Source organism: Herpailurus yagouaroundi, unplaced genomic scaffold, assembly GCF_014898765.1.
Source record: "Herpailurus yagouaroundi ecotype Mexico unplaced genomic scaffold, PumYag 192, whole genome shotgun sequence".
In the NCBI taxonomy this organism is placed as follows: domain Eukaryota; kingdom Metazoa; phylum Chordata; class Mammalia; order Carnivora; family Felidae; genus Herpailurus; species Herpailurus yagouaroundi.
Genome location: NW_024412423.1, coordinates 26,847,260 through 26,860,512, shown reverse-complemented (window position 1 = coordinate 26,860,512; position 13,253 = coordinate 26,847,260). Strand labels below are relative to the sequence as shown.

General features: G+C 38.1%; 1 protein-coding gene and 1 pseudogene across 4 annotated transcripts in view; one reads left to right on the top strand and one right to left on the bottom strand.

Moving 5' to 3' along the window:
* ANKHD1 (ankyrin repeat and KH domain containing 1) overlaps positions 1–13,253 on the bottom strand; it is a 134,740-nt gene that overhangs the window by 79,143 nt on the left and 42,344 nt on the right. For all 4 annotated transcript variants that reach the window (XM_040444675.1, XM_040444677.1, XM_040444676.1 and 1 more), the window contains exon 7: positions 12,304–12,398. In XM_040444675.1, the coding sequence (XP_040300609.1) occupies positions 12,304–12,398 (95 nt within the window). The remainder of the gene's footprint in view (positions 1–12,303; positions 12,399–13,253) is intronic.
* LOC121010814 (60S ribosomal protein L7a-like) lies at positions 10,899–12,075 on the top strand (annotated as a pseudogene).

Here is a 13,253-nt window from a genome sequence, read left to right as displayed (position 1 = left end):
TACAACACTCCACCCCAACCAGCAAAATATACATTGTCCTCAAATGCACAGGGAATATATGTCCACATCTTCGCTATGAAGCAAACTTCATACATTTTTAAAAACTAAAATAATATAGAATGTACTTTCTGATCACAATGGAACCAAACTAGAAATCAGTAACAGAAAGATAACAGGAAAATCTTCAGATGTTTGGAAACTAAATACACATCAAAATAACCTATGAGTCACAGAGTAAGTCTCAAGTGGAATAAAAAAAAATACATGGAACTGAATGAAAACAAAATACAACATATTAAAATTTATAAGACACAGCTAAAGTAGTGCTGAGAGGGAAACTTATACCTCAAAGTGCATAAAATTAGAAGAGCAGAAAAAAAAAACACATCATAACCTAAGCTCACATTTTATTTATTTATTTTTTTTAATATATGAAATTTATTGTCAAATTGGTTTCCATACAACACCCAGGGCTCATCCCAAAAGGTGCCCTCTTCAATGCCCACCACCTACCCATCCCTCCCTCCCACCTCCCCATCAACCTTCAGTTTGTTCTCAGTTTTTAAGAGTCTCTTATGCTTTGGCTCTCTCCCACTCTAACCTCATTTTTTTTTCCCCTTCCCCTCCCCCATGGGTTTCTGTTAAGTTTCTCAGGATCCACATAAGAGTGAAAACATATGGTATCTTTCTCTGTATGGCTTATTTCACTTAGCATTACACTCTCCAGTTCCATCCACGTTGCTACAAAGGGCCATATTTCATTCTTTCTCATTGCCACGTAGCACTCCATTGTGTATATAAACCACAATTTCTTTATCCATTCGTCAGTTGATGGACATTTAGGCTTTTCCCACAATTTGGCTATTGTTGACAGTGCTGCTATAAACATTGGGGTACAAGTGCCCCTATGCATCAGTACTCCTGTATCCCTTGGGTAAATGTCTAGCAGCGCTACTGCTGGGTCATAGGGTAGGTCTATTTTTAATTTTTTGAGGCACCTCCACACTGTTTTCCAGAGTGGCTGCACCACTTTGCATTCCCACCGACAGTGCAAGAGGATTCCCATTTCTCCACATCCTCTCCAGCATCTATAGTCTCCTGATTTGTTCATTTTGGCCACTCTGACTGGCGTGAGGTGATATCTGAGTGTGGTTTTGATTTGTATTTCCCTGATGAGGAGCCACGTTGAGCATCTTTTCATGTGCCTGTTGGCCATCCGGATATCTTCTTTAGACAAATGTCTATTCATGTTTTCTGCCAATTTCTTCACTGGATTATTTGTTTTTTGGGTGTGGAGTTTGGTGAGCTCTTTATAGATTTTGGATACTAGCCCTTCGTCCGATATGTCATTGGCAAATATCTTTTCCCATTCCGTTAGTTGCCTTTTAATTTTGTTGATTGTTTCCTTTGCTGTGCAGAAGCTTTTTATCTTCATGAGGTCCCAATAGTTCATTTTTGCTTTTAACTCCCTTGCTTTTGGGGATGTGTCAAGTAAGAAATTGCTGTGGCTGAGGTCAGAGAGGTCTTTTCCTGCTTTCTCCTCTAGTGTTTTGATGGTTTCCTGTCTCACATTCAGGTCCTTTATCCATTTTGAGTTTATTTTTGTGAATGGTGTGAGAAAGTGGTCTAGTTTCATTCTTCTGCATGTTTAAGCACACATTTTAAAAGCCTACAGGGTGCCTGGGTGGCTCAGTCAGTTAAGCATCTGACTTCAGCTCAGGTCATGATCTCACAGTTTCTAGGTTTGAGCCCCGTGTTGGGCTCTGTGCTGACAGCTCAGAGCCTAGAGCCTGCTTCAGATTCTGTGTCTCCCTCTCTCTCTCTGCCCCTCCCTGGCTCACACTGTCTCTCTCTCTCTCAAAAATAAACATTTAAAAAAAATTCAAAAGCCTAGAAAAAGAGCAAAATGTATCTAGAGCAAGCGGAAGGAAGGAAATTCTAGAGAATAGATTGGAATTATACTCAATGATGAAAAACTGAAAGCTTTCCCCCTAAGATCAGGAATAAGACAAGGATGTCCACTCTCACCAATTTTATTCAACATAGTACTAAAGGTCCTACCCACAGCAATCAGACAACAATAAGGAAATACAATTTTGTATCCAAATTGGTAAAGAAGAAGTAAAACTTTCACTGTTTGCAGATGTCATGATACTACATATAGAAAACCCTAAAGACTCCACCAAAAAACTACTGGAACTGATAAATGAATTCAGTAAGGTCACAGGATACAAAATCAATGTACAGAAATCCATTGCATTTTTATACACTAATAATGAAGCAACAGAAAGAGAAATTAAGAAAGCAAACCTATTAATAATTGTACCCAAAATAATAAAATACCTAGGAATAAATCTAATCAAGGGGATGAAAGACCTATCCTCTGAAAACTATAAAACACTAACTGATGACAGAAATTTAAGACAACACAAATAAATGGAAAGACATTCCAGGCTCATGGACTTGAAGAACAATTATTGTTAAAAAGCCCATATGACCCAAAGCAATCTACAGATTTAATGCAATCCCTATCAAAATACCAATGGCATTTTTTTTCACAGAACTAGAATAAATAATCCTAAAATTTGTATGGAACTACAAAGGACCCCAAATAGCCAAACAATCTTGAAAAAGAAATACAAAGCTGGAGGTATCACAACTCCAGATTTCAAGTTATACTACAAAGCTGTATTAATGAAAACAGTATGGTATGGGAACAAAAATAGACACAGATCAATGGCAAACCTGCAATTATACAATCAATTGATCTTCTGCAAAAGAGGCAAGAATATGCCATGGGAAAAAGACAGTTTAAAAAAAATTTTTTTTTAATTTAATTTATTTTTTTATTTTCTAAAATTCACATCCAAATTAATTAGCATATAGTGAAACAATGATTTCAGGAGTGGATTCCTCAATGCCCCTTACCCATTTAGCCCATCACCCCTCCCACAACCCCTCCAGTAACCCTCAGTTTGTTCTCCATTATTTATGAGTCTCTTCTGTTTTGTCCCCCTCCCTGTTTTTATATTGTTTTTGCTTCCCTTCCCTTATGTTCATCTGTTTTGTCTCTTAAAGTCCTCATATGAGTGAAGTCATATGATTTTTGTCTTTCTCTGACTAATTTCACTTAGTATAAACCCTCCAGTTCCATCCACGTAGTTACAAAGGGCAAGATTTCATTCTTTTTGATTGCCGAGTAATACGCTATTATATAGATATACCACATCTTCTTTATCCATTCGTCCATCGATGGACATCTGGGCTCTTTCCATGCTTTGGCTATTGTTGATAGTGCTGCTATAAACATGGGGGTGCATGTGTCCCTTTGAAACAGCACACCTGTATCCCTTGGATAAATGCCTAGTAGTGCAATTGCTGGGTCATGGGATAGTTTTATTTTAGTTTTTTGAGGAACCTCCATACTGTTTTCCAGAGTGGCTGCACCAGCTTGCATTCCCACCAACAATGCAAGAGAGATCCTCTTTCTCTGCATCCTCACCAACATCTGTTGTTGCCTGAGTTGTTAATGTTAGTCATTATGACAGGTGTAAGGTGGTATCTCATTGTGGTTTTGATTTGTATTTCTCTGATGGTGAGTGACGTTGAGCATTTTTTCATGTGTCGGTTGGCCATCTGAATGTCTTCTTTGGAGAAGGGTCTATTAATGTCTTTTGCCCATTTCTTCAGTGGATTATTTGTTTTTTGGGTGTTGAATTTGATATGTTCTTTATAGATTTTGGATACTAACTCTATCTGATGTCATTTGCAAATATCTTCTCCCATTCTGTTGGTTGCCTTTTAGTTTTTTTTTTTTTTTTTTTTTAACGTTTATTTATTTTTGAGACAGGGAGAGACAGAGCATGAACAGGGGAGGGTCAGAGAGAGGGAGACACAGAATCTGAAGCAGGCTCCAGGCTCTGAGCTGTCAGCACAGAGCCCGACGCAGGGCTAGAACTCACGGACCGCAAGATCATAACCTGAGCCAAAGTCGGACGCTTAACCGACTGAGCCACCCAGGCGCCCCATTGCCTTTTAGTTTTGCTGATTGTTTCCTTTGCTGTACAGAAGCTTTTTATTTTGATGAGGTCTCAGTAGTTCATTTTTGCTTTTGTTTCCCTTGCCTCCAGAGACGTGGTGAGTAAGAAGTTGCTGTGGCCAAGATCAAAGAGGTTTTTGCCTACTTTCTCCTCAAGGATTTTGATGGTCTTACAGTGAGGTCTTTCATCCATTTTGAGTTTATTTTTGTGTATGGTGTAAGAAAGTGGTCCAGCTTCATTATTCTGCATGTCACTATCCAGTTTTCTCAGCACCACTTGCTGAAGAGACTGTTTTTATTCCATTGGATATTCTTTCCTGCTTTGTCAAAGATTAGTTGGTCATATGTTTGTGGGTCCATTTCTGGGTTCTCCATTCTGTTCCATTGATCTGAGTGTCTGTTCTTGTGACAGTACCATACTGTCTTGATGATTACAGCTTTGTAGTATAGCTTGAAGTCTGGGATTGTGATGCCTCCTGGTTTGGTTTTCTTTTTCAAGATTGCTCTTTGGGGTCTTTTCTGGTTCCATACAAATTTTAGGATTATTCGTTCTAGCTCTGTGAAGAATGCTGGTGCTGTTTTGATAGAATTGCATTGAATATGTAGATTGCTTTGGGTAGTATCGACATTTTAACAATATTTGTTCTTCCTATCCAGGAACATGGAATCTTTTTCCATTTTTTTTGTGTCTTCTTGAATTTCTTTCATAAGCTTTCTATAGTTTTCAGCACATAGATTTTTCACCTCTTTGGTTAGATTTATTCCTAGGTATTTTATGGTTTTTTGTGCAACTGTAAATGGGATTGATTCCTTGACTTCTCCTTCTGTCGCTTCATTGTTGGTGTATAGGAATACAACTGATTTCTGTGGGTTGATTTTATATCCTGCAACTTTGCTGAATTCATGAATCAATTCTAGCAGTTTTCTGGTGGAATCTTTTGGGTTTTCCATATAGAGTATCATGTCATCTGCGAAGAGTGAAAGTTTGACCTCCTCCTGGCCGATTTGGATGCCTTTTTGTTTCTTTGTGTTGTCTGATTGCAGAGGCTAAGATTTCCAATACTATGTTGAAGAAAAAGACAGGTTCTTAACAAATGGTGTTAGGGAAGGGGCACCTGAGTGGCTCAGTTGGTTGAGTGTCTGACTTCGGCTCAGGTCATGATCTCGCGTTTTGTGGGTTTGAATCCCGCATCAGACTCTGTGCTGACAGCTCAGAGCCTGGAGCCTGCTTCAGATTCTGTGTCTCCCTCTCCCTCTGCACCCCACCCTCCACTCTGTCTCTCTCTCCTTCAAAAATAAATAAACATTAAAAAAAATTTTTTTAATCATGTTAGGAAAACTGGACAGTTACATGCAAAAGAATGAAATGGGACTACTTTCTCACACAATACATAAAAATAAATTTAAAGTGAATAAAAGACAAAAGACCTAAATGTGAGACATGAAATCATAAAAATCCTAGAAGAGAGAACAGGCAGTAGTTTCTGTGACATTGGCTATAGCAACATTTTTCTAGATATGTCTCTTGAGCCAACGGAAATGAAAGCAAAAATAAACTAATTGGGACTATCTCAAAATAAAAAGCATCTGTACAACAAAGGAAACAATCAAGACAACTAAAAGACAACCTACTGAATGGGAGAGAATATTTGCAAATTTCATATGCAATAAAGTGTTAGTATCAAAATATATAAAGAACGTTTACAATTGAACACCCAAAAAAACAAATAACCAAACTAAAAATGGGCAGAAGACAAATAGATATTTCTCCAGAGATATACTGATTGCCAACAGACTCATGAAAAGGTGATCAACATTACTGAAATGCAAATCAAAGCTACAAAGAGATACCACCTCACACCCATCAGAATGGCTAACATCAACAACACAATAAACAGCAAGTGTTGGCAAGGATGTAGAGAAAAAGGACCCCTCATGCACTATTTGGAGGGAAAGCAAACTGGTGTAGCCACTGTGGCAAAGAGTATGTAGGTTCCTCAAAAAATTAAAAATAGAACTACCCCACGATTTGTACTACTGGATATTTATCCAAAGCATACAAAAACATTAATTCAAAAGGATATATGCACTCCTGTTTTTATTGCAGCATTATTTACACTAACCAAATTATGGAAGTGGTCTAAGTGTCCATCAATAGATGAATGGACAAATAAATGGTACATATATACGATGGAATATTATTCAACCATAAAAAAGAATGAAATCTTGACATTTGCAACAACATAGATGGAGCTAGAGAATCCACTCATGTGAGGAATTTAAGAAACAAAACAAATGAACAAAGGGGGAAAAAAAGAGAGAGACAAACCAAGAAATAGACTCTTAACTGCAAAGAACAAACTGATGGTTACCAGAGGGGAAGAGGAGTGGGGAGAGCATGGGTGAAAAGGTGATGGGGATTAAAGAGTACACTCACCATGATACGCACTAGTACACAACTGCTGAATTACTTTATTGTACACCCAAAACTAATCTAACGCTGTATGTTAAATATACTGGAATTAAAATAAAAATAAAAACTTAAAAATTTTTTTTAAAAATTACACAAACTAGAAATGAATTAAAGTAATTGAAAAAAGACGAAACTCAAAACTGGCAGAAGGAAGGAAATAATAAAGGTTAGAGCAGAATAAATGAGAAAGAGAATAGAAAAAGAGAGAAAAGTCAAAGGGGGCACCTGGGTGGCTCAGTAGGTTGAATGTCTGACTTCAGTGCAGGTAATGATCTCACGGATTGTGAGTTTGAGCCCTGTGTTTGGCTCTGTGCTAACAGCTCAGAGCCTGGAGCCTGCTTCAGATTTTCTATCTCCCTCTCTCTCTGCCCCTCCTCTGCTTGTACTCAGTCTCTCTCTTTAATAAACATTAAAAAAAAAAAAAAAAACCAACAAGAATCTAAAGGAACCCTGAAAACAATCTTGAAAAAGAAGAATAAAGCAGGAGGAGGATTCACACTTCCTGATTTCAAAACATGTACACACCTATAATAAATACAACATTTGGTATGGGAATAAAGACAGACACCTAGACAAAAGGAAGAAAGTTAAGATTCCAGAAATAAACCCTTGCATATATGGCTAAATGATTTTTGACAAGGATGTTAAAACCATTCAATTAGGAAAGGTCAGGTTTTTTTCAAATAAATGATGCTGGGAAAACTATACATCCACATGCAAAAGAATGAAGCTGGACCATTACCTGACACCATACACAAAAATTAACTCAAAAGGGATAAAAAACCTACAACTATAAAACTCTTCGAAGAAAACATAGGACAAAACTTCATGACATGGGATTTGGCAATGATTTTTTGGATATAATACCAAAGGCATAGGCAGCAAAAGAAAAAATAAACAAATTGGATTTCATTAAACTAAAAACTTTTACATACAGGGGCGCCTGGGTGGCTCAGTCATTTAAGTGTCTAACTCTTCATTTCAGCTCAGGTCAGGATCTCACAGTTCCTAGGATTGAGCCCTGCATCGGGCTCTGCACTGTCAGCAGAGTGTGATTGGGGTTCTCTCTCCCCCTCTCTGCCCCTTCCCCGCTGTCTCTCTCTCAAAATAAATAAATAAACTTTAAAATAAATAAATAATAAAAGCTTTTATATAAAAGGGCACTATTCAACAGAGTAAAAAGGCAACCAACAGAATAGGAGAAAATACTTGGGTATATTTATAATGGGTTTAAGAGATTAATATCCAAAATATATAAGGAAATTCTAAAACTCAAAAACAAAAAACCAACCTAATTCAAGAACAGTAAAAGGATCTGAATAGACATTTCAACAAAGAAGATACTCAAATGGCCAATAAGCACATGAAAAGATGATCTACATCACGATCATTAGAGAAATGCACATCAAAACCACAATGGGATACCACCACACAACCATTAGGACGGCTGCTATCAAAAAAAAACCCCAGAAAATAACAAGTGTTAGTGAGAATATGGAGAAATTGGAACCTCTGTACACTGTAGAAATATAAAACTGGTAAAACCGCTGTGGAAAAACAGTAAGTGGTAATTCCTCAAAAAATTAAAAACAGAAATACCATATGATCAAGCAATACCACTCCTACGTATATACCCAAAAGAACTGAAAGCAGGGACTTGATCAGATACTTACTTGTACAGGTATGTTCAAAGCAGTATTATACACAGTAACTAAAGCACGGAAGCAACCCAAGTGTCCACCACAGGATGAATGAATAAGCAAAATATGTTATATACATAAAATGAAACATTATGCAACCTTAAAAAAGTAAGGAAATTCTGACACATGCTACAATTTGGATAAATCTTGAGAAAAATATGACAAGTGAAATAAGGCAGTCAAAAAAAGACAAATCCTGTAAGATTCCTCTTTTTTAAATTAATTAATTACAGTAAAACCTTGGATTTTGAGTAACTTGTTCTGCAAGTTGGTTCCACAAGAGAAGCAAACATTTCTAATCAATTTTAACTTGATAACCGAGCGATGTCTTGCAATACGAGTGGTATGTAATGCTGAACATCACATGATCAAACTGAGTCAATGGTTCTCCCTCTCCCTTTCTCACTTGCTTGCTGCTGGACTGTGGGTGATCATCTCTCATGCTCAGATGCTTGGGCTCAAGCCACAGTATTTGGCAAAAAATAGTGATTTTTCAGAGCACAAGAAAGTGCCCACAACTGGCACAAGTGTATTTTTTGTCACTTCAAAGCACCTATGGACAGTCCTTTGCTTTTCCATTCAAGAGGAAGTTTAGGAATGCTTTGCTTCATTCCAGGTCAGGCTGCCTGCAGATAGATATAGACCCTTTCCTGTGCTGTCTTATTGCCAGTTACATTAAATACAGCATACGACAAGAGTTTATTAATACTGTACTATAGTCAACAGCCATGGGAGCATATAAAATGGACCCCATGCAGAAATAGGTTGAAAAGAAAGGTGTTAAGAATAAAGAGGTGATTACAGTGGAAGTTAAGAAGGAAATCATCAAGAAGTACAAATGAGGTATGTGAGTGGCAGAGAATGCAAGATTTTATAAGTCTACATTTGCATCTCGTTTGCAGAGGAGGAGAAAAAGCAGAGGAATCCCTCACTTGAAATGAGATTAGGGAGCTGTATAAAATGTGGGAAACTGCAAAATTTTGTAGAAAAGTACCACCCATACAAGGCTGTAGCAGTGTGAGCGATGAATCTGTTTAATGACAATGCAAAGTCACATTTCCAGGAAATCCTCAAAATGAGGCAAAACTAAGTGTCATTGAGTAGGTTACTTGTTAAATTTGCATGAAAAGAAAAAGATTCCACTGAGCAAATAGACAGCAGTGATTCCATTAGTGATAGTGAAAGTCGTCCTACACAATAACCCTCCTCTCTCATCTCCCTCACACCAGCCATGAATGTTTTCAAAGGGAAGTGCAGGTTAATTTGTTTATCTTTCTTTATATTTTGTATTTTATTTAATGTTTTTTATTATATTACTGTATTGCAATTATTTTTATGTGAATATTTTTCGGCTGTGGAACGAATCATCTGAGTTTCCCTTATTTCTTACAGGGAAATTTGCTTCGATATACAAGCGCTGTGGATTATAAGCATGATTCTGGAATGAATTATACTCACAAACCAAGGTTTTACTATAATTACATTTATGATTACTCTTTCATTTTTTATTGTAGAGAGAGAGAAAGAGCAGGAGAGGGGCAGAGAGAGGGAGAGAGAATCTTAAGTAGGCTCCGTGCTCAATGCAGAGCCTGATGCAGGGCTAAATCTCACAACCCTGAGATCATGACGTGAGCCAAAATCAAGAGTCAGACACTTTAACCAATTGAGCCACCCAGGTGCCCTGTATGATTAGTCTTCAGCAAGATAATTAGAGTAGCCAAAATCATAGAGAAAAAATAGAATGGTGATTTCCAGGGGCTAGGGAAAGCAGGGAATGGGAAATTGTTATTGAATGAGTACAGGATTTCAGGTTTTTTTTTTTAAACTTTTTTTTTTAACATTTATTTATTTTTGAGACAGACAGAGAGCATGAACAGGTGAGGGTCAGAGAAAGAGGGAGACACAGAATCCGAAACAGGCTCCAGGCTCCAAGCTGTCAGCACAGAGCCCAAGGCGGGGCTCGAACCCAAGGACCACGAGATCATGACCTAAGCCGAAGTCGGACGCCCAACCGACTGAGCCACCCAGGCGCCCCAGGATTTCAGTTTTACAAGATGAAAAGAGTTATGAAGATGGACAGTGGTGATGGTTACATAACATTATTAATGTATTTAATACCACTGAACTGTACACTTAACAAAAAGGCTACGATGGGGGAGGCAGCTGGCTGGCTCAGTTGTTAGAAATGCAATTCTTGATTTTGGGGTTGTGAGTTTGAGCCCCATGTTGGGTGTAGTGATTACTTAAAAATAAAATATTTATTTATTTTAATAAAATCTTTTAAAAATGGCTAAGATGGTAAATTTTATGTTATGTGTCTTTTTAATTTTTTTAACGTTTATTCATTTTTGAGAGACAGAAAGAGACAGAGCACAAGCAGGGGAGGAGCAGAGAGAGAAGGAGACACAGAATCTGAAGCAGGCTCCAGGCTCTGAGCTGTCAGCTCAGAGCCCAATGCAGGGCTCGAACTCACTGACTGCAAGATCATGACCTGAGCTGGTCGGTCGCCCAACCGACTGAGACACCCAGGTGCCCCGTTATATGTCTTTTAACACAAAAACAAAAAAAAAGCGGGGGGGGAATAAGTCTATCGGTGTGTTGGAAATGACAGAGCCAAGCCTGCCTTTTGTAGTGCTTCCTACATTGACAGATTTCCGATTAAAGTTAAACAAGTCTCCTCCAGCCATCCAAGATGCCAAAAGGAAACAAGGTTACAGGGAGGAAGGTGGCTCTGGCCCCTGCTGCAATGAAGAAGCAGGAGGCCAAAAAGGTGGTCAATTCCACCTGAGAAAAGGTCCAAGAATTTTGGCATCAGACAGGATATCCAGCCCAAAAGGAACCTTACCTGCTTTGTCAAATGGCCCCACTACATCCACCTATAGTGGCAAAGGGCTATAAACTCTATGAACATGTACAAGTGCCTCCCGAGGGCACCTGAATGGCTCAATTGGTTGAGCATCCAACTCTTGGTTTCGGCTCAGGTAATGATCTCAGAGTTTGTGGGTTCAAGCCTGGCGTCAGGCTCCATACTGTGAGCATGGAGCCTGCTTGGGATTCTGCCTCTCTCTCTGCGAATCCCCTGCTCATGCACACACACTCTCTCAAAATAAATAATAAATAAACTTTAAAAGTGCCTTCCGCACAAAAAATAAAAATAAAATAAAAGTGCCTCCTGCAATTAACCAGTTCACCCAGGCTCTATACCACCAAACAGCTACTCAACTGCTTAAGCTGGCCCATAAATACAGAACAGAGACAAAGCAAGAGAAGAAGGAGAGACTGTTGACCTGGTCTGAGAAGAAAGCTGCAGGGAAAGAGGATGTCCCCAGTAAGAGGCCACCTGTCCTTCAAGCTGGGGTTAATACTATCACCACCTCAATAGAAAATAAGAAGGTTCACTTGGTAGTAACTGCACATGATGTGGATCCCACTGAGCTGATTGACTTCCTACATGTCCTGTGTCTTAAGATGGGGGTTCCCTACTGCTTTATCAAGGGGAAGGCCCAGATTGGGGTTTCTGGCCCACGGAAAGACCTGTACCACTGTTGACTTCACACAGCTTAACTTGGAAGACAAAGAAGCTCTGCCTAAGCTGGTGGAAGCTATCAGAACCAATTACAACGACAGATATGATGAGATCCACTATCACTGGGGAAGCAACGTACAGGGTCCAAAGTCAGTGGTTTGCATTGCCAAGTTGGAAAAAGGAAAGGCTAAATAACTGTCCACCAAACTGGGCTAAGTGTATGCTGTTGAATTTTCTGTACATAAAAGTAATAAAAAGTTCTCTTCTGGGGTACCTGGGTGGCTCAGTCAGTTAAGCATCCTACTTCAGCTCAGATCCTGATCTCACAGTTCCTGAGTTTGAGCCCCACATCGGGCTCTCTGCTGTTGGAGTCGAGCCCGCTTCAGATCCTCCGTCTGCCTTGCTCTCTGCCCCTCACCCACTCACACTCTATCTCTCTCTCAAAAATAAATAAACATTAAAAAAAGTTCTCTTCCAAAACAAACAAAACAAAAACAAAAACAAAGGTTAAACAAAACATTGTTTTTCAATAATGTTGTTTCAAGTGAGTGCAATTTAAAATTACCATGCAAGCCTCCATTAAGGCAGTGTGCATCTCATCTGTTTTGTGCTCTTGATCTGCACCAGCGTCAAGTAGAAAGCGAACCATATCCAGATGGCCTTAAAGAAAAGAACACAAATTTTAAAATTGTATTTCTAAAGAACTGAGTATTAATTTAATATGTAAGAATTAAAATGAGGAATCATTTTCTTTCAGGTATCTATACAAAAGTTTATAAGAGAATTAATTTTTCATTCAATAAAGCAATGACACTTTTACAAAGCCAATCCAAACTAATAAGCAGGCTCTCGTCAAGGTATCTAGGTTTTAAAGATTGAATTAGTTCAAAGCACATAATTCAAGTTAAATAAAGCAATAATACTATTATATATTCTATTATAAACTACTTATCAAACTATCATATCAAAACACCGAAATCAAATCAAATGCCAGGTAAAGTATGTTTGCATCATATTTTTCATAAAAACAGCATTAACATAATGACCATAAACTCACTGTGGAAATGAACAGGCATAGAATAATCCTTTCAAAATAATTTCAACCCTCTGGATACATTTAATATATAAAAAGCTTTAATAGTCAGCAAGAAAAAAACACTCCAGTAGAAAAATGGATGAAGGACATGAAATGGTTATTAAAAAAGAAAAGCAAATGATTACTAAACTGAAAAAAAAAATTTAAACCTTCCTATTAAACAAATGCAAATTAAAATGAGACACCATTTTCTATTATCAAAATGGCAAATATTAAAAAGAATGATAATACCCAGTGTTGGTGAGGGTGTAGGGTGGGATAAAGGGCACTCTCAAACACTGCTGGTGGGAGTGTAAATTGGTTCAACCTTTCTAGAAGGCAATTTGGCAATATGTATCAAAAGCCTTAAAAATGTCCATACCCTTTGACCCAGCAATTCCACTTCCAGGAATTTATCCTAAGGAAATAATCAGAGATTA